This window comes from Megalopta genalis, chromosome 18 (genome assembly GCF_051020955.1).
Source record: "Megalopta genalis isolate 19385.01 chromosome 18, iyMegGena1_principal, whole genome shotgun sequence".
Classification (NCBI taxonomy): Eukaryota; Metazoa; Arthropoda; class Insecta; order Hymenoptera; family Halictidae; genus Megalopta; species Megalopta genalis.
Window position 1 is genome coordinate 2388726 of NC_135030.1, and position 18890 is coordinate 2407615.

The window sequence follows — 18890 nt, forward strand, 5'->3', positions numbered from 1 at the left end:
TAGAAAAAGTAAAAATTATCTGTATATGCACAAATATATCGACTCAATATTTCACTGGATTTATAACTGTTTCTTTCTTTTTTGGAATAGAAAAGTTCAAAGTCGAAAAACAACATCAGTACCAATTGAAAATTTTAACGGTTTCATACAAACCCTGATAAGGTTTTAGGGTGCGTATTGCATCACCCCCTTATTGTAGTCCTGATTTTCTTTTTAATATTCGGTTGGCAACTAAGTAATTGCCGATTTCAGTTATAGACGTCTCTCACTCCCATTTTTATGATATCCGTAAATGTTATATTATAAAATTATTATTATTATTATTATGTTATTTTCTATTATCCGTGAATGTTAGCAACTGGACAAATTGAATGCAGCGGTCAAGGAAAAGCGACCAGAATTGGTCAATCGTAAAGGCGTCATTTTCCAGCAGGACAATGCTAGGCCGCACACGTCTTTGTCCACTCGGCAAAAATTGATGGATATTGGTTGGCAATCGATGTTACACCCGCCATATAGCCCTGATCTCGCGCCATCGGATCACCACTTATTTCGATCCCTGGACAACTCCCTTCGTGGTAAAACTTTTAATGACGATGACGCTGTAAAATCTCACTTAACTCAGTTTTTGGCCGAAAAGGATCAGACTTTCTGCGAGCGTGGAATTTTCAAGTTGTCAGAGAGATGGCAAAAGGTCATCGAACAAAATGGAAAATACATTACAGATTAAACTTCGTTCCAAGTAAAAAATAATCTTTTATTTCATTGAACAAATCGGCGATTACTTAGTTGCCAATCCAATAGAATACACTTTTTATAATGTATGTATATTATTATACAACGTCCATGAATCTAGAGAAGAGACAATATTACGAGACAAATTTGGAAAATGGGAAGCACCGAATAGAACATGGCATTCCAATTCGCAAAGTTTTTGCAATTTCCACGTTTCTTACAATATTGTTATTCTTAGAAATAGCATGGCAAATAGCATTAGCTTAGAAATAACATTCTTAGAAATAACATGGCAAAAGGTTATCGAACAAAATGGAAAATACATTACAGATTAAACTTCGTTCCAAGTAAAAAATAATCTTTTATTTCATTGAACAAATCGGCGATTACTTAGTTGCCAACCCAATATACGCTCTTCCTATATAAATGGTCATTCTTCGAGGGCGTATATATACGCACATCGGAGCAAAAGGGTTAAGCAGGCTGGCTTTAAGATCGAAAATATCGGGCAATCAATCTAGCACCGATGGTGTCTAGGGTTGAGGTCTCAATGGGACAAGAGCATCGGCTATCTAGCAACTTGGAGTCTTGATGTTACATGACTGGCTAAATTATGGAATTGAATGCCGAACAATGAAAAGTAGGATCAGTGGCATTAAAGCTCGAATCCATCGGGACGTACAGTTCTAGGTAGTTTAGCTACTGCGGATATAGGGTAAATTTTCTGGCGAAATATCAACTGGACGAGACCGCCGGTCAATCGCTAAATGTACTGCAGATAGCGTAGCTACATTCTGGAATATAGAATAGGGAACGAGATTATATGCATTGCTGAAAATGGATATCGGATTAATTTGGATTATGTATGAATACCCAGTTCATTGAGAGATGCGTATAGTTAAAATGAATGAGCCCCGCGTTCGTTGAATATGGATGACGCGTGTGATGGAGTGTACTGGAAATATAGAATGATTGATTAGGCCAATAATACAGAGTAGAAATTGGTCTAGGGAAAATAGAGATTGACGGAGTGTTCTGGGCCAGTGAAGGTGGCGTTAAAACTGTGAAAGTCTGGAGGAAGGAACAAGAATTTAGAAACTGGCGAAATTATACAGGGTATCCCAAAATGATCGGATAAGCGAGAAATGAGGGATTCCTGAGGTTATTTGAAGCAACTTTTTCCCTAGCTGTAATACGATCCGCGGCTTCGTTTGTGAGTTATCAACGAAAAACAGTGACCAATGAGAAGCGAGATTAGCCGGCGCGAGGCGACCGAGCCGAAGCCCGCTCATTGGCTCGCTGATAACTCAGAAACGAAGCCGCGGATTGCATCTTCGCTAAGAAAAACGTTACTTTATATGACCTTCGAAATCCCTCATTTCTCAATTATACAATAATTTTGGGACACCCTGTAGAGTACTGCGATGCGTATATATGTAGTCATACCGTTTCGTCTTACTATTTATTTAGGTTTACGCTGAGTTGCCGGCGAAGGGTTAAATATACCATATCGGCATTATGCCATGTGGAAATATGAATATTTTATCGTATTTTGGAAAATAGAAAGTTCTCTTTCATCCGTTTCGATTTGCAAGAAAAGATATTTAGTGAGAAAAATGATTTATGGTGCAGTCTACACCATCTAACAACAGATTAGGTTTCTCAAATATTGTTTCTCGCAAATGGAGTCAGATGAAAGAGAACCACCTATTCTTCAAAATACTATAATATAATAATAAAAATTCATTCAATTCACATCATCCCTAATTATATTCGATTGATTAAAATTTCTAAGTAATTAGCGAAGTAATTAGCTGAAAGCTAATAATTTGTCAATGATCATTTGACCAAACACTTCATCAAACATCTCGATTATGAGTTATGGTAGCCTCGCGAATATACAATCTTCGTACACAAAATTAATTCTTTCGTAAATTATATCCACCCTTTTTGTAAATTTACTCCAGAGATCAAAGTTGGTCAGCTTTAAATGAAATTAAAATTTTAAATTAAATTAAATGTTTTAATTCGATATGAATATATAATATATACTTATCTGTCGAATATTAACAATGTTCATTACAAATAATTAATCTTTATAAACCGGCAAAAACTATTTAGAAAATGTTATTCAAGCTTTAAGTTTAATATGAATGTTATTAGAAAGAATTACAGACAAGCAATTCGCAAATTTTATTTGCAAGAAGGTGAACAAATTCCGCGCAAGGGTAACTTTTATTTGCACAAAGATGAATATGACCTACAAAAGGAATAATTTCGAGTGCAAAACGTATCAAAAAACAAGAAGTGCACAGTGAGATATTTTATGACTAAAATAATAGAAGATATTCGTAGAAAGTAGATGGTAAGATATGATTGGAAAAACTTTGAGAAATTATCATCGACGTAAGCATCAAGAGACTTCATTGATAAGAACTATCGCTTAAGGCTTAAGGGTACAAAAGAGAATCGTACGGCCATATTTGAGCGAATGGATGGACGCGCGAGAAATAAAGACTAGATAAAAATGGCGACCTCCGGCTTGGTTAATGCGCGCAGGTTAATGCAGCAGTTCGAGAAAGAATGGGGAAAAATTCCAACGTACCTTTTGTTCTCGGAGCTGCGCCTCGAGAACGTCGGCGGTGTGCCCCACAGCCTGCATTTTCTCCAGTCGAGTTTCCATTCGCACAAGCCAGACTTCCACCTCGTTCCTCTTGGCCTCGTACCGCTGACTGTCCCCCAGCATTGCGTCCAACTGTGTTTTCCTTTGCATCACTTTCGAGTTCGTCTCGTCCCAATGTTCTCTCAGCTTCGTAACTGCAACAATGATCATGAGCAAAACATGAACTTCGGGCTCGTCTGCTTCTTCGCTTAAAATCACCAACGGTAATATTTATTTATTTATACAGGGTGGGGCATTTTAAACGGGTCACCTGAATAACTCGCTTGTTTTTGAAGATGGGAGAAAACGCATTGGACCAAACTTACTTGGTATCGGGGGTGCTCATATATATATAATCTGGTATTACCAATTTTTCTGTAGGTGGAGGCGTCAAGGAGATACGAAGGTCGATTCTGTTTTTTTAAATGGAACAGTAAGTTTTTTTACTTACATTCTGATAGAGTGTTTCGAGGCGAATACAATGAACTATTATGAAGGTCATTCAAGGTCACCTATAGTGACACAGAAAAGCAAAGCTAAAGTACAGTAAAATGGCAAATAATCGCACAAATTTGTTTATAAATCTAATCGAAAAATAATGTCATCTATTTACTTGTGTGCAATTTTTATCGTCATAATGTAAAAGCTGAGATCAAGGCCAATGCAACGACCACAACACTATGACCATATGACATTTAGGACGAAAAGTCCAGAAATATTTACGACATTTCTAAAATATTCTAATGTATATATAATCCGGATTTTTCGTTTTTTATCTCGTTTTCTAAGTGAAGCGTTAATTAATTTTGAAAACCATCGAGAAGTCCCTTTGTGAAGTTCAGCTTGACAATACATTTGCATTGACAGTATTTCTACCCTTAGAACCTAGTTTCCACGCAAAAATATTTATAACGTTTCTGAGATAACGTAATTTTTCTTCGAGACACAGCATACTTGTTGATTTAGGAAGTCTTTTACTTGGAAACTGCATTTCAAGGAAAACAGGATGGAGAATTGAATGCAAAACAGTAAAGAGATGATGAAAAGACTCAAGTATTATCATTGCATTATTTCAAACTCTTTGAAGTTAATACGTATTTAACTCCAATGTTTTGCAATCGGCAAAGAATACTTCTATTTTCAATAAAAATCCACAATCTACTTGTAACAAAACTCTTCTCTTATAATCAACAAACCGATAATCCCTCTTATCGTAGAAGGCAGATAATAATAATAATAAATGATAAAAGAACATCGTAGATATTGAACATTGAATTACAGTCATGCTATTACTTCTTATAATTTCATAGCTTACGCATGATTTCACTGTATTACTCTTTCAAATATTAAAACTTTGTTAAACCACTCGACGAGCACATACTGAAAAATCCACAGCGATCAAACGTAATTAAAAACGAACGAATTCTTTGCATTCATAAAACGCAAATTCCTCTTCAAACGGTTAAAAATGAACTTCCACTACAAAGTCAATCGAAAAAATGCACGCTATGAAAAACCAGTCATTAGTTTGCCACATTTTTTGTTCCAACGTTCGCCGCGAACGCCAGGAACGCCGACTAGACAGGACTCCGGGGTAAAACGGTTCAATTATTAGGTCTACTTATTATTAGGTCTATTATTAGGTCTATTAGAGTGGCAATCCCTGCTACATTCGGAATAATTAGGGAGAGAATACTGTATTAGCAACGTGAAATAATATTTATCTCATAATTAGGAAATATTAGGTCTACCGGAAAGTTCTGTCCGATAGTGTCACTTCAAGTTTCAATCCATACGCACATGTTGATTCGAGACATATATGACTATCTCTCTTTATCATTGCATTCACACACATGTACTCTCCTAAATAAACTGAAACAAAGATGTCTCGTGTCATTATTAAGCGAGACGCGATCGTGAAAACATGGCTACCGATGATAATGCCAGACCACATGCTGCTTTGGCGACTCGTCAGAAAATCGCAGAGCTAGGCCGGGAAATTCTGTCACATCCACCATACTCCCCGGACCTAGCACCCTTCGATTATCCCTTGTTTCTCTCTTTGCAAAACTTTTTACAGGAAAAAAAAATTCAAAACTGAAGCTGATGTCAACCAAGCACCAGTCGAGTTCTTCGCCTCTAAAAATAAATAATTTTTTAAAAATGGCATTTACAAGTTGCCATCGCGCTGGCAAGAAGTGATAAGTAACGATGGAAAGTATATTCTACAATAAATATTATTAAATGTATGAAAATTGTGTTATATTTCAATTCAAAATCGGACAGAACTTTCCGGTAGACCTACTAGCATGCCATAAAATGTTCTATGGGAGAACTATGGTGGAGGTGGAGATCTATCGATAGCACTATTGTTACCGAAAACTGTCGAATGTTCTTTTTACTATCGATAGCACTAATCAGAATAGCCAACTTCTTAAAACTAGTAAATACATTTACAATCTTTGTATCCTATTTTGATGATATGTTTATTCAAATACTTCCTACTATATAGGAGTGAACTGAAAAATGCCTTAAATCCTCTACCGGAGGAGTTATGCAAAGAATACTTTTGCATACCGGCTTCTTTGGTAAAATATTTAGCAAAGTTGCATTAGTAATACCCGACCGGCGGTTCAGACTGAAGCCAAAACATGTCGGCACCCTCATTTTTTCAAATGAAAACAAGTTGCCATCACGCTGGCAAGAAGTGATAAATAACGATGGAAAGTACATTCTACAATAAATATTATTAAATGTATGAAAATTGTGTTGTATTTCAATTCAAAAACGGACAGAACTTTCCGGTAGACCTACTAGCATGCCATGAAATGTTCTATGGGAGAACTATGGTGGAGGTGGAGAACTATCGATAGCACTATTGTTACCGAAAACTGTCGAATGTTCTTTTTACTATCGATAGCACTAATCAGAATAGCCAACTTCTTAAAACTAGTAAATACATTTACAATCTTTGTATCCTATTTTGATGATATGTTTATTCAAATACTTCCTACTATATAGAAGTGAACTGAAAAATGCCTTAAATCCTCTACCGGAGGAGTTATGTCAAAAATACTTTTGCACACCGGCTTCTTTGGTAAAATATTTATCAAAGTTGCATTAGTAATACCCGACCGGCGGTTCAGACTGAAGCCAAAACATATCGGCACCCTAATTTTTTCAAATGAAAACAAGTTGCCATGGCGCTGGCAAGAAGTGATAAGTAACGATGGAAAGTACATTCGACAATAAATATTATGAAATGTATGAAAATTGTGTTGTATTTCAATTGAAAAACGGACAGAACTTTCCGGTAGACCTAATATATCCGCAGCGTTGAAATAACAGCGAGGATCTGTATACGGGATCGAGTAGCCGTTCAGGGATGAAACGTTCATTCGGCGATTTCGACGACGCTTGAAATAAAGGCTGCATGAATAAAGTAACCGATGAAACTATCGAAGAATAATTCCAATTAACCGGTCGTTTGACTTGCTCGTGCCGCGCGGGGTTGCATTATTCATGGTGCCGCGGTGGAACAGAAATATTAAATAAACCCACGTGGAATTATATGTATAATCGGTGCGGTTTGTCCGATGAAACAGGCGAACGGTCCGATTCATCGATATCGTCCGGGTGGAAATTCGCTCAGTAAATATTCAAACACGCGAGCGGGGCGAATGCACACGACGCGACGCGCCGCGCGGCTCGTTAATCGTAAAATCGTACGCAGAGCGAGCGAGGCTCGCTCGCACGGCACGTGTCCGTTGTTTCAAGAAGCACTTCTCGGTCGGCCCACAGGCTAAAATCCATGTTGAAATTCGCGCCGTGGCGCGAGGAAGCACCTGGAAGCTGTCCAAGCTGAAGTAGCTTAGCGGCCAGAAGGGGCCGCAGAGGCTGGAAGGGGGCAAACGGACGGGGACGCAGCTGGGAAAGCAAGCGTAAAGCACTGGCAATGTTTCAACGATGGTAACAACAGAATTTGCACGCGTGGACAGCACACTTGAGTGTACCTTTCAGGATGCACTGCATGGACACGAAGTTCCGTGCCGTCCCGTCGAACAGGATCGAAACTACAACGGAAACAACGTGATTCAGAACACCGCTTTTGTTTTTTTTCTTCTTCCGAGCGAGCATGGAAAACACGCGGGCCTATTGTATTTCCTCGATGGTTTTAAGTAAAAACGGGATCAAGTGTACTACGAGTAGGCACAGATCTATAGCTGGGTAGCCTCGAATGTTTTACGAGTACCTCGAAAAAGGAGAATGTTAATTTCAAGCAGAGATAGATACTTCTTGTTCGAAATAATGATAGCAAATAAAAACGACAAATACTTGCCTCAAATATAAGACAGCAAATCAATTTGTTTGAAATAAGCATACGTAGAAATAAATTTGGAAATATTATTTGAGTAATAATTTATTTGCAAATAATTTCGTCGCTTCAAATAGTAATGCAAAACAACAAGTAATACATACGTTAACGTATACTGTTTTTACATGATAAGCATATTCATTATAGATGATTCGTGGCTCTTAATAACACGATATACAAACATATCGTTTGACAGTTGGCTTACGGTGTTATTAATAATTGTAACAAACGAAGAGAGTCGTTCAACTGAACCTGATGACGGAAAAGAGATGTTATAACGTATAAATACTTTCTGCACAGATAAGTGGTTTTTTCGTAATGTCATCTATTTACTTGTGTGCAATTTTATCGTCATAATGTGAAAGCTAAGATCAAGTCCGATGCAACGACCACGACACTATGACCATATGACATTTAGTACGAAAAGTTCAGAAATATTGACGACATTTCTAATCCTTCGCTGAAATGTATGAATCTCTGAATTTTTCTTCAAATTATTTTCTAAAACAGATAATTGAAAATTACCAATAATGTTTGAGGATACAGATAAGCGTACAATGTGACTGAATGTTTGTTTATCTTTTGTGACCCGTGTCACGTAATACGCACACGTGATACACAAGTATTCGAAAAGTACTCTGAGACAATTTATTTTCTCTTGCAGTTGACTTTCGGTGGCCTTGAATGACCTTCGTAATAGTTCATTGTATTCGCCTCGAAACACTCTATCAGAATGTAAGTAAAAAAACTTACTGTTCCATTTAAAAAAACAGAATCGACCATCGTATCTCCTCGACGCCTCCACCTACAGAAAAATTGGTAATGCCAGATTACGAGCCCCCCGATACCAAGTAAGTTTGGTCCAATGCATTTTCTCCTATCTTCAAAAACAAGCGAGTTATTCAGGTGACCTGTTTAAAATGCCCCACCCTGTATATAATTTAAAGCAAACGTCAATATCTAAAATTTTGTATTATTACCATCGTCAATTCAAACAGTGATCCCTGTCGCAATTAACATATCAAACATGGTTATACACTGTAACTTGTCTATTGCAGACAATATTTCAACGTTATACTACTGTGATCAAAAAGTAAGGTGAATTTGTTTATAAAATGTAAATTCTTTGTTTATTCTTCCAAATCAATTTCATCCCCTTCAAAGTAATCCCCGTCCGATAAAACGCACTGTTTCCGACGCTTTTTCCAGTCCTCGAAACAGTCGGAATAGTCTTTTTCCGGTATAGCCTTCAAGACCTTCTTCGATTCGGTTTTTATCTCCTCAATCGTGTCAAAACGGCGTCCCCGCATTGGCTTTTTGAGTTTGCTGAATAACCAGAAGTCGCACGGAGCCAAATCAGGCGAATACGGTGGTTGCGGAACGATATGAGTCGAGTTTTTGGCAAAAAAGTCGCGAAGAACCAATGCAGTATGACATGGCACCAATCGAGACTTGACGCGTTTGAGACACAAATCATCCTTCAAAATGGTTTGGACTGAGCCAAATGATATTCCAACACTATCAGCGAGGTCTCTCATTGTCAATCGACGATTTTCAAGCACCAAATCTTCGATTTTTTTGGACGTGGCCCTCGTCGGTAGACGTTGATGGTCGTCCAGAGCGCGGTTCGTCTTCAACGCGTTCTCGGCCCGCTTTGAACTCGTTGTACCACTTATAAACGTTTTTTTGTGCCATAGTTTGATCACCAAAGGCCTTCCGCAACATTTTCAACGTGTCCGCACAAGAATATTCGTTCCGCAAACAAAATTTGATGCAAGTTCTTTGCTCAACAAAATCACCCATTGTAAAAATCGAAAAATTCACTTTTGGTCGTTTACTAAAACACGTGTAACTCGGAGATAATTAAACCTTTTAACAAACAGACGCTTGGCAATTGTTATAGACAGTCCTACCAACCTAGGAAAAAAACAATTGCCTGCCTTCCTAATGTCCGGGAGTTTTAAATGACAATTTCACCTTACTTTTTGATCACAGTAGTATGTATCGCATAAAAGAAAATTCATCGTGGCGCCGCGGACAATTTCTGTAAAACCGGCGTGGCATTCAACGTCGTCAAGAGTAAAATAGAAGCCAAGATACAAAGTAGGAAAACAGCGTTTGACGCGCGCGAGTCGTTAAAGCAAGATCGATACCGCAACATGAACAGCGTGATTGGAAGCACAATGTTCTACTTATCGAACTTACGAAACACAGTGAGTTAATTTGCGGATCAAGTAGACACCCCAAAGCTTGTGAGATGCGACACTGATAATACTGGAGCTCTGGGGCCTATTACAGACGAGCTGAGACCTAATATCGACGTCTAGATAACCAGGGAACCAGAGGGACAATGCCGGAGAGGTCGAATCCCACGGGGACAATTACACACACATCAATGCCAATCCCAAGGATTCACAACTGCCGGAACCCGACGCTATGTATCCGCTGTCTTGTTAGTTTTCTACTCCCAAAGGTTCGACATCGGTTAACAAAATCGCCGTAACTCATTGGCCCATATCGCTGCCTAAATCGAGGGTTGTTAGAATCGAGCAGTGGCTCGAAACGATTTCAAAGCTAAACAAACCAATACTCGTAGACTAAGTTAACCGATCGGTACTGTAAAAAAGAAAATAAATAATATAATAGAAGAAATATCTGCTCTTTATATTATTTTGACCATTTTATATTGTGTTTGTATATTGTATGAATGCCATTCCGATTGGATTACTTTTGTATTCATTTTATATTCATACTATAGTAAATAGTATCAAAATCATAGTAGATAAAATTTTGTTTAAACGCAACAAATTAAACAATGCGACTCTCACTCTTGCCATAGAGGACTACACGTTGAATGAGTTAAATACAATTTTAGCTGAATTTATGTACCCCCTTTTTTAGCTAACATACAATTCTTTCTGCAGCAGTTTTGAAGATTCAAGAAGTAATGATACTTACAAAAGAAGTGAATTTATTTCACAATCCTACTGAAGTGTGGTGGATACAACTATAGCTCCACATTTTTTCTATCGATTTCAGCTATTGAAGTGAGAATACAGAAGAATCATCTACGTGAGCTGAAAGGGTGCGACGAGCAATGAATTGCATGCAAACTTGACATAAATTTTCTGTCGCTACAAGAAAAATATATATTGTAAAGTTATTCTCTTCACTGTTGCATAACTATACTACCATATCAATTTCAATGAAACAGAAAAGATTCGAATAGTTCGTAGGATCATCTTTTTTTATTATTTGATCAAAAATTTGATCTAGCAAGCCATCAATGGATTGCCGGAAAATTTGCTCGCGGATTTCGTTACTTGATCTGATTACGGCATCTTTGAATTCTGAAACGATTAGAGGTTTACGTAAGTAGATGTGAGTCGAGAAGAAAATCACGATTAAGAGAGACGAACTAAATAATATTAGGTTGTCAAGTATGAAATGGAGCAAACATCGTGTTATTTATTTCAATCGCACACAACCTCATTTAGACGCCGTATTTTGGCATAATTTGTTTTTCGTGTGAAAGGTACATCTTTTCCTCTTTCTAACTCATATTTCGGTTTGAACAAATTTGAAATAGTTTTTTTGTATAGGCGATTAAGTGATATCATGGAAATCAGCGAAAGTCGTGTGTTGACGAAGTACGAGTTCCACCGTGGAGCCACAACGCGGCAGGCAGTCGCCAATATCAATAGTGTGTTCGGCATTCAAGTGGCTACAAACGCGACTGTAGCTCGTTGGTTTAAAAAATTTCGTTCGGGAGATTTCGACCTGTCTAATGAATCACGTGGTCGACCCAAGACTCAGCTGGATAATGTCGTCCTGAAAGCCACTGCGGAAGCGAATCCTAGCCAAAGTGCACGTGAATTATCATTAATGTACAATGTATCGAAGCAAACAATCTTAACTCATTTGGCAGAAATCGGTAAAGTGAAAAAGCTGGACAAGTGGATACCGCATGAATTGACCGATGACTTCAATCCTCCTGCACGACAACGCTCGGCCACGTGCCGCACGAATGACCGTGTCAAAGCTACAGGAGTTGAAGTTGGAAACTCTCCGTCACCCACCGTACTCGCCAGACCCTGCCCCCACTGACTATCGTTTCTTTCAAAATTTAAACAACTTTTTATCTGGAAAAAAATTCAATTCCGCACAGGCTGTCAAAATGGCGTTTCAAGAGTTCATCGACTCCCGTGGTCCAGGCTTCTACAGCAAAGGGACAAATGAGTTACCTCTAAAATGGCAAAAGCGTATCGATGATATGGGTGCACACTTTGATTAAAAATAAAAAGTTTTTATTGGAAAAAAATCGAATTCAATTTATGTGCATTTTCTGCTCCATTTCATACTTGACAACCTAGTATTATGGAAGAAACTTTGAATCAGAAAAGTGAAATCAGAGTAGAAACAAGCAAAGTGTTGAAAAGAGAAGAAAAAAATAGAGGAGCTGGAAATATAATGGTTTATTTTGGAAGGTCGAATATGACAAAGATAATAAAGCGCTGAATAAGATAGAGGGACAGTGACGAGAAAATTAATGGAAGAAGCGAGAAAGATTAACCGTACACTTTGCTTCGTGAAACCTTGATTGAGTGCCGATAAGAACCTATCGAATCACGCGAATATCTTAACCGTCCAAACTATTCGCTTTCACTGGCGTGATAACTAGCTCCGTTAGGAATTTAGGGATCTGCCGGCGGTGAACGACAGCAATATAATCGGACATTTATTGGGTATGACGCGATCGAAACCAAGGCTAGATTACACAGCTATTTTCGGTAATGACGGTAATGATTCGTTTGCCTATGCCGCGGCAGTGGAGAAATGTCCGCGCGAACTCCCCGGGCAATGCAAAGTTTAACGTGTCTCCACCCCGGTAGCATTATACTAACATCTACAAACTATATTCCTGGAATAGGACGAGGGAATTGTGTGCGCCCGGGAATTGGGATATGTAGGCGAGGACAATCAATTTTGGAGAAGTTTTGGTAATACGTTGATGCATGAAGCCGGGGCGGCAAATGTAAAACACGGCGGCACGAAATGATACGAAGCGCGAATAATACAGTCCGCGGGATTATACTTGCGGAGAATCGTGGGACAGCTCTTTCACATTGGAAATTGTCAATTTATTAGCATACTGATTACTGCTGATCCTGATGAAAATAACATACCTGCACAACAAAGGATGTTTTATGAGTATTGGTATCGTTCCAATCGACGTTTTCATTAGCGGTACTCGCCAGGGAAACAATAAAAACTATTTACAAGCAAATACAAGTGCCAATTGCGTTCCCCGTTCAGTTAAAATAATGGAACGATTCCTATTCGATCAAGAAATTCCAGTTCCACGCGAACAAAATTGATATGTACGTAACTCAATTGTTATTCACAGAAATTGATATTACTGAATTATGAATGATACATGTATTGTCGGTACAGTTTTCTTGTTTTATTTAATAATTAGAGTTCAATTAATTAGAAATTGTTACGTAAATAAGGATTATTTCTATTAAAATGACGTGTTTTGTTTAGTCTTACAGCCATAAACTGGACATCGTTCAGCGCAGTAAGACACGAACATTGCGAAAAATACTATGCAACTCAGAAATTTATTTTTCCTTCATTGGCAGTATTATTGTTTACACTCGGAAAAAGCATGTCGCTCAGTTCTATGAAATACGTGACAAACGCAATGGTAAAAGTTTCATTCACGAAAAACCGAAAACAACGAATTGTGATCTATGAATTTCAAAGCCTGAACTCGCACGAGTCCTTTAACGTTTCCTAAACTTCTCCAACCTCGTTCCTTTCCTTTTTTTCAATCGCTATCATTTTCTACATTCCGGAGAGCTACCACACTTGTACGAGATTTTGGAACAGTGTTCCAACTAGGTCACTGCATCCAGGTTAATACAATTTTTAGCGACTAAAATTCAATTTAAAATTAAGGAATTTCAATTTACAGTTTCGAATAAGTCATAGTAAATTTTAGTTTCGAGAAGCTTATATTATCCTAATTGATAGTTCAAGAACTGTTCCAAAATCGCGTATTAGAGTGGCAATCCCTGCTACATTCGGGATAATTAGGGGGATAATACCGTATCAGCAATGTGAAATAATATTTATCTCATAATTAGGACCGGAAAGTTCTGTCCGATAGTGTCACTTCAAGTTTCAATCCATATGCACATGTTGATTTCAGACATATATGACTATCTCTCTTTATCGTTGCATTCACACACACGTACTCTCCTAAATAAACTGAAACAAAGATGTCTCGTGTCATTATTAAGCGAGACGCGATCGTGAAAACATGGCTACCGATGATAATGCCAGACCACAAGCTGCTTTGGCGACTCGTCAGAAAATCGCAGAGCTAGGCTGGGAAATTCTGTCGCATCCAGCATACTCCCCGGACCTAGCACCCTCCGATTATCACTTGTTTCTCTCTTTGCAAAACTTTTTACAGGAAAAAAAATTCAAAACTGAAGCTGATGTCAACCGAGCACTAGCTGAGTTCTTCGCCTCTAAAAATAAATCATTTTTTAAAAATGACATTTACAAGTCGCCATCGCGCTGGCAAGAAGTCATAAGTAACGATGGAAAGTATATTCGACAATAAATATTATGAAATGTATGAAAATTGTGTTGTATTTCAATTGAAAAACGGACAGAACTTTCCGGTGGACCTACTAGCATGCCATAAAATGTTCTATGGGAGAACTATGGTGGAGGTGGAGAACTATCGATAGCACTATTGTTACCGAAAACTGTCGAATGTTTTTTTTTACTATCGATAGCTCTAATCAGAGTAGCCAACTTCTTAAAACTAGTAAATACATTTCGAATCTTTCTATCCTATTTTGATGATATGTTTATTCAAATACTTCCTACTATATAGAAGTGAACTGAAAAATGCCTTAAATCCTCTACCGGAGGAGTTATGCCAAAAATACTTTTGCACACCGGCTTCTTTGGTAAAATATTTAGCAAAGTTGCATTAATAATACCCGACCGGCGGTTCAGACTGAAGCCAAAACATGTCGGCACCCTCATTTTTTCAAACGAAAACAAGTTGCCATCGCGCTGGCAAGAAGTGATAAGCAACGATGGAAAGTATATTCTACGATAAATATTATTAAATGTATGAAAATTGTGTTGTATTTCAATTGGAAAACGGACAGAACTTTCCGGTGGACCTACTAGCATGCCATAAAATGTTCTATGGGAGAACTATGGTGGAGGTGGAGAACTATCGATAGCACTATTGTTACCGAAAACTGTCGAATGTTTTTTTTACTATCGATAGCACTAATCAGAGTGGCCAACTTCTTAAAACTAGTAAATACATTTCGAATCTTTGTATCCTATTTTGATGATATGTTTATTGAAATACTTCCTACTATATAGAAGTGAACTGAAAAATGCCTTAAATCCTCTACCGGAGGAGTTATGCAAAGAATACTTTTGCACACCGGCTTCTTTGGTAAAATATTTAGCAAAGTTGCATTAATAATACCCGACCGGCGGTTAAGACTGAAGCCAAAACATGTCGGCACCCTCATTTTTTCAAATGAAAACAAGTTGCCATCGCGCTGGCAAGAAGTGATAAGTAACGATGGAAAGTATATTCTACGATAAATATTATTAAATGTATGAAAATTGTGTTGTATTTCAATTCAAAAACGGACAGAACTTTCCGGTAGACCTAATATAAGTGAAAAATAGTCGAATACTTTTCGCAGTAATAACACCGTTGAGCGTTGGTAGAGATCCTGGGCGTGTTTATCGTTAGCAACGGAGATGCATCAGCCACAGCTAATTTTCTCGAAGACACGGAGGCAAAAATTACGGTCAGAGTGCGTTCACACGTAACCGGAAGCATATGGTATGCCCACGGGCTGATATAATCCGACAAGCCACGCATGGCAGACTAATGTCGCGCAGTTAAGAGGGCCGCGAAGTACACGGGGTGGTAGTTGGAGGTACAGGGGTTGCAGGGATCGCGTACGTGCATTCGTATCCCGGGACCGGAAGCGAAGTGGCTTGATCTATCACCCCGTTTCGAAAGGGAGCGGTCCGCTCGCGAGGCGCGCGAAAGACAAGGACGACGACGTTGTCTTCCACCGAGTTCACCTCAATGACTTATTACGAGAGCTATTCGCTCCCATCGACCCCTGAACACCGCCCCGCACCCTCGTGAACCTCGGCTGCAGGCGTGACAAGTGTTCGACGACGCATTAAAGATGGCACGTACGTACACCCTCCTCCAACCCCTTGTGACAAGCTGGTCACGCGATACAGCTCCACTGCGCTGCTTTAATTTTCCAGTTGATGGATTATTATTAGTCGCGCCAACTAATTTTCTAACACCGAATTGCCATCCTTGAATTAGCATATTCAAAATATCAAATAAATTATTCCGTATTAGGGAAGACCAGGGTGAATTGGTACAGAAGATAGGTTGATGGTCCGCATCTTTTTTTCTGGAAATATTTTTATTCGATGACTTCGCGTCGGGCAGATTGATGGACTTTTTTCCCTGAGACACGCTGATACAGCTTTAGAAAGGGCTGACGAAACGAAATATATTAAAGGAGAAAGAGCATCGAAGAAGCTGCAGGAGTTTTTAATATCGCAAGAGATTAAGTAAATAAATATTATATTATCATACTAAATAATAAATATTGGATTGTTTAATTAATTTGTTATTTATGCTTTTGTTGTTGTTGCTGTTATCCAGAATCAGAAAACGAGGACTTTATTTGTCGCGAACCATTTTAGAAAGCGACCAATTTTTGTATTGTTCACTATATCAATTAACTTCAAATAAAATTGTTTCAGTTACGCACACGTATAACTAAATCACAATCACGTTGTGATAGACATAATTGAATAACATATATTGAATGATAAAAACAGTTATTAAAAATCTAATCAACCTGTTTGAAACGAGTATGAATCTGCCCTAAGGCAATATCAACTTGCCCCGCAGTGAGGTATATTGATACATTTTGCATTCGCTTAGGAAAAACATTTTATAATTTACGTTATATATATTTTCTCAAATCGTCCTGTTCACAATATGTGACACGGAAGAATCAAACTATAGTTCACTATTTTTCGTATCGAGTAATTAGCTCGAATAAAGATCGTATAAACGAAAAAGTGAGAAATGTATCAACTTATCCCAGTCTCTCCTAGTAATTATTAATTCGCCACTCTCATGGCCGGTATTGAAAGCAAATTACGTGTTTAACTCGAGAATTATTCATTAATCGCGTTCGTAAATCGTTTCGTAAATGTCTGCTTTTATTCGAACGCGATTTTATGATCCTAATATTTATTCCTCGCATTTTCCCTTAACCCTAGAAAGATAACCATATGACAACGTACGTAAAAGATAACCATACGCTTCAGAGGCGCATGCTTTTCTAAGGCGTCAATTTTATACTAACAATGGATATTTATTTAAGTTAATCTAGTCATTTTAAAGGTTTGGCATGATCGTAAAAATAAAATGCATTTATATTATATTTTTTTATATTTTAAGTAATTTTAAACTTAAATCACTAGACCTCTATGAAAAATTAACAAAAATCAACAGTCTTCGCAGGCGCCTCTGCGACGTAGGTTATCTTTCTCGGGTTAATATCGATTCAACGGGTCTTTTTCGTGGCACTTCTCCACTACCTGGTCGGTTGAACCATGATTGCAGAGACATCATGGCAACATTCCTGCTTCGAAAGAATGGTCTGCTAGACACCCTTACCAACGAGACCACTAGCCAGCTAGAACTCGCTCTCTCTTTTTCTCTTTTTTTCCATATCATATCCAAAGCCGTCGAAATACAATTGCAAGCAACCAGACGGGAGGTGCTTTTTGCAATTCCCTTGATTCATGGTCGCGTGTGTTCCACGATGTACCGGATTAAATGGATCGACAGAAATGTACTATATGGCAGACACCTGCCAAGGTGGTACACGGTTTACCATTTAAATGGTCTCCAAAAATATTGGGTGATATGTCCAATGAACGAACACACCCAGTGAATGAACATTTTCCTTATTATCATTAAAATCATCAATTATCAATCAAATAATCATATAATAGTTATTTGATAATTATTATTTATATTTATATAATATAAATAATAATAATCAAATAATCATTATCGTAATTAAATAGAGTTTGGTATTTGTTAAACACTTCGACTTCCTGGGCAACAGTCGCAAAAATGTCATCGAACTAAAGTAATTTATTTGGTCATATTAAAATTGAAAAGTGAAGTTGTCTGGCATCAATTACTTTTCAAACATTCGTACTATTTGCGGATTCTAATGAAATGTCAAAAATAGATGAAATAGGTATAATAGATTGAATGAAGTATTGATAAGAAGGACCAGACGAATATGTTGGTAAAAGTTTAATTAACGAGAAACCAAAAATAAGGGATGATGATTTGTTCATTGAAAAGTCGAACCTCGTTCCCTCTGTCTTCTACAATCCCTGTCATTCACTATGCTGAGAACACTATCAAAAATGTAGTACCTCTACCGTGACTATCATTAGACAGATCCGAAATTCCGCCAGTTATCGACAGAATACTGTATTGTCATTAGCGTTCACTAACTTTATCGTAAAAGAATCCTGCGATAAAAACAGTTATCACTTCTTTGAATTCTTAACGAGCTCACTAATACTTCATCATCTTTTCCTTAGTTTATAACATATAGCACGCAAGACGTTGCGGAAGGACATGCTTTCGAGGAAGTCAGTTTCCTTAATCCTATTCTCTTGTTTCGTCGTCGCCGTTCGAATATCTTCATGCCCTCCACAGCTAATTGCATTTCATAAACGTGAATCTTCGAACGGTCTGGCGTCCGGACCTAACGGTTGTCGACCAAGTACGTCCGAGAACCAAATATGGCGAACATTTTGCCACAGTGTCAACTCCTCTACGCTACAACTTCATGCTCTACCATGGAACATCCTAGTTTGCGTGGAGTGCTACTTAGGGCAGTGTTGTCAAAAAGACAGCTAATTGGATAAGTTCCGTAGCCGATCGTACCTACGCGCCGGTTTTCAGAGTTTCCCTGATGG

General features: G+C 38.1%; 1 protein-coding gene across 1 annotated transcript in view; it reads right to left on the reverse strand.

Annotated features, from left to right (window-relative positions):
* Nucleotides 1-18890, reverse strand: part of LOC143260740 (dystonin-like) — a 183124-nt gene that overhangs the window by 96139 nt on the left and 68095 nt on the right. Inside the window, exon 3 of the mRNA XM_076527285.1 lies at nucleotides 3341-3552. Coding sequence (XP_076383400.1) covers nucleotides 3341-3552 — 212 coding nt within the window. The remainder of the gene's footprint in view (nucleotides 1-3340; nucleotides 3553-18890) is intronic.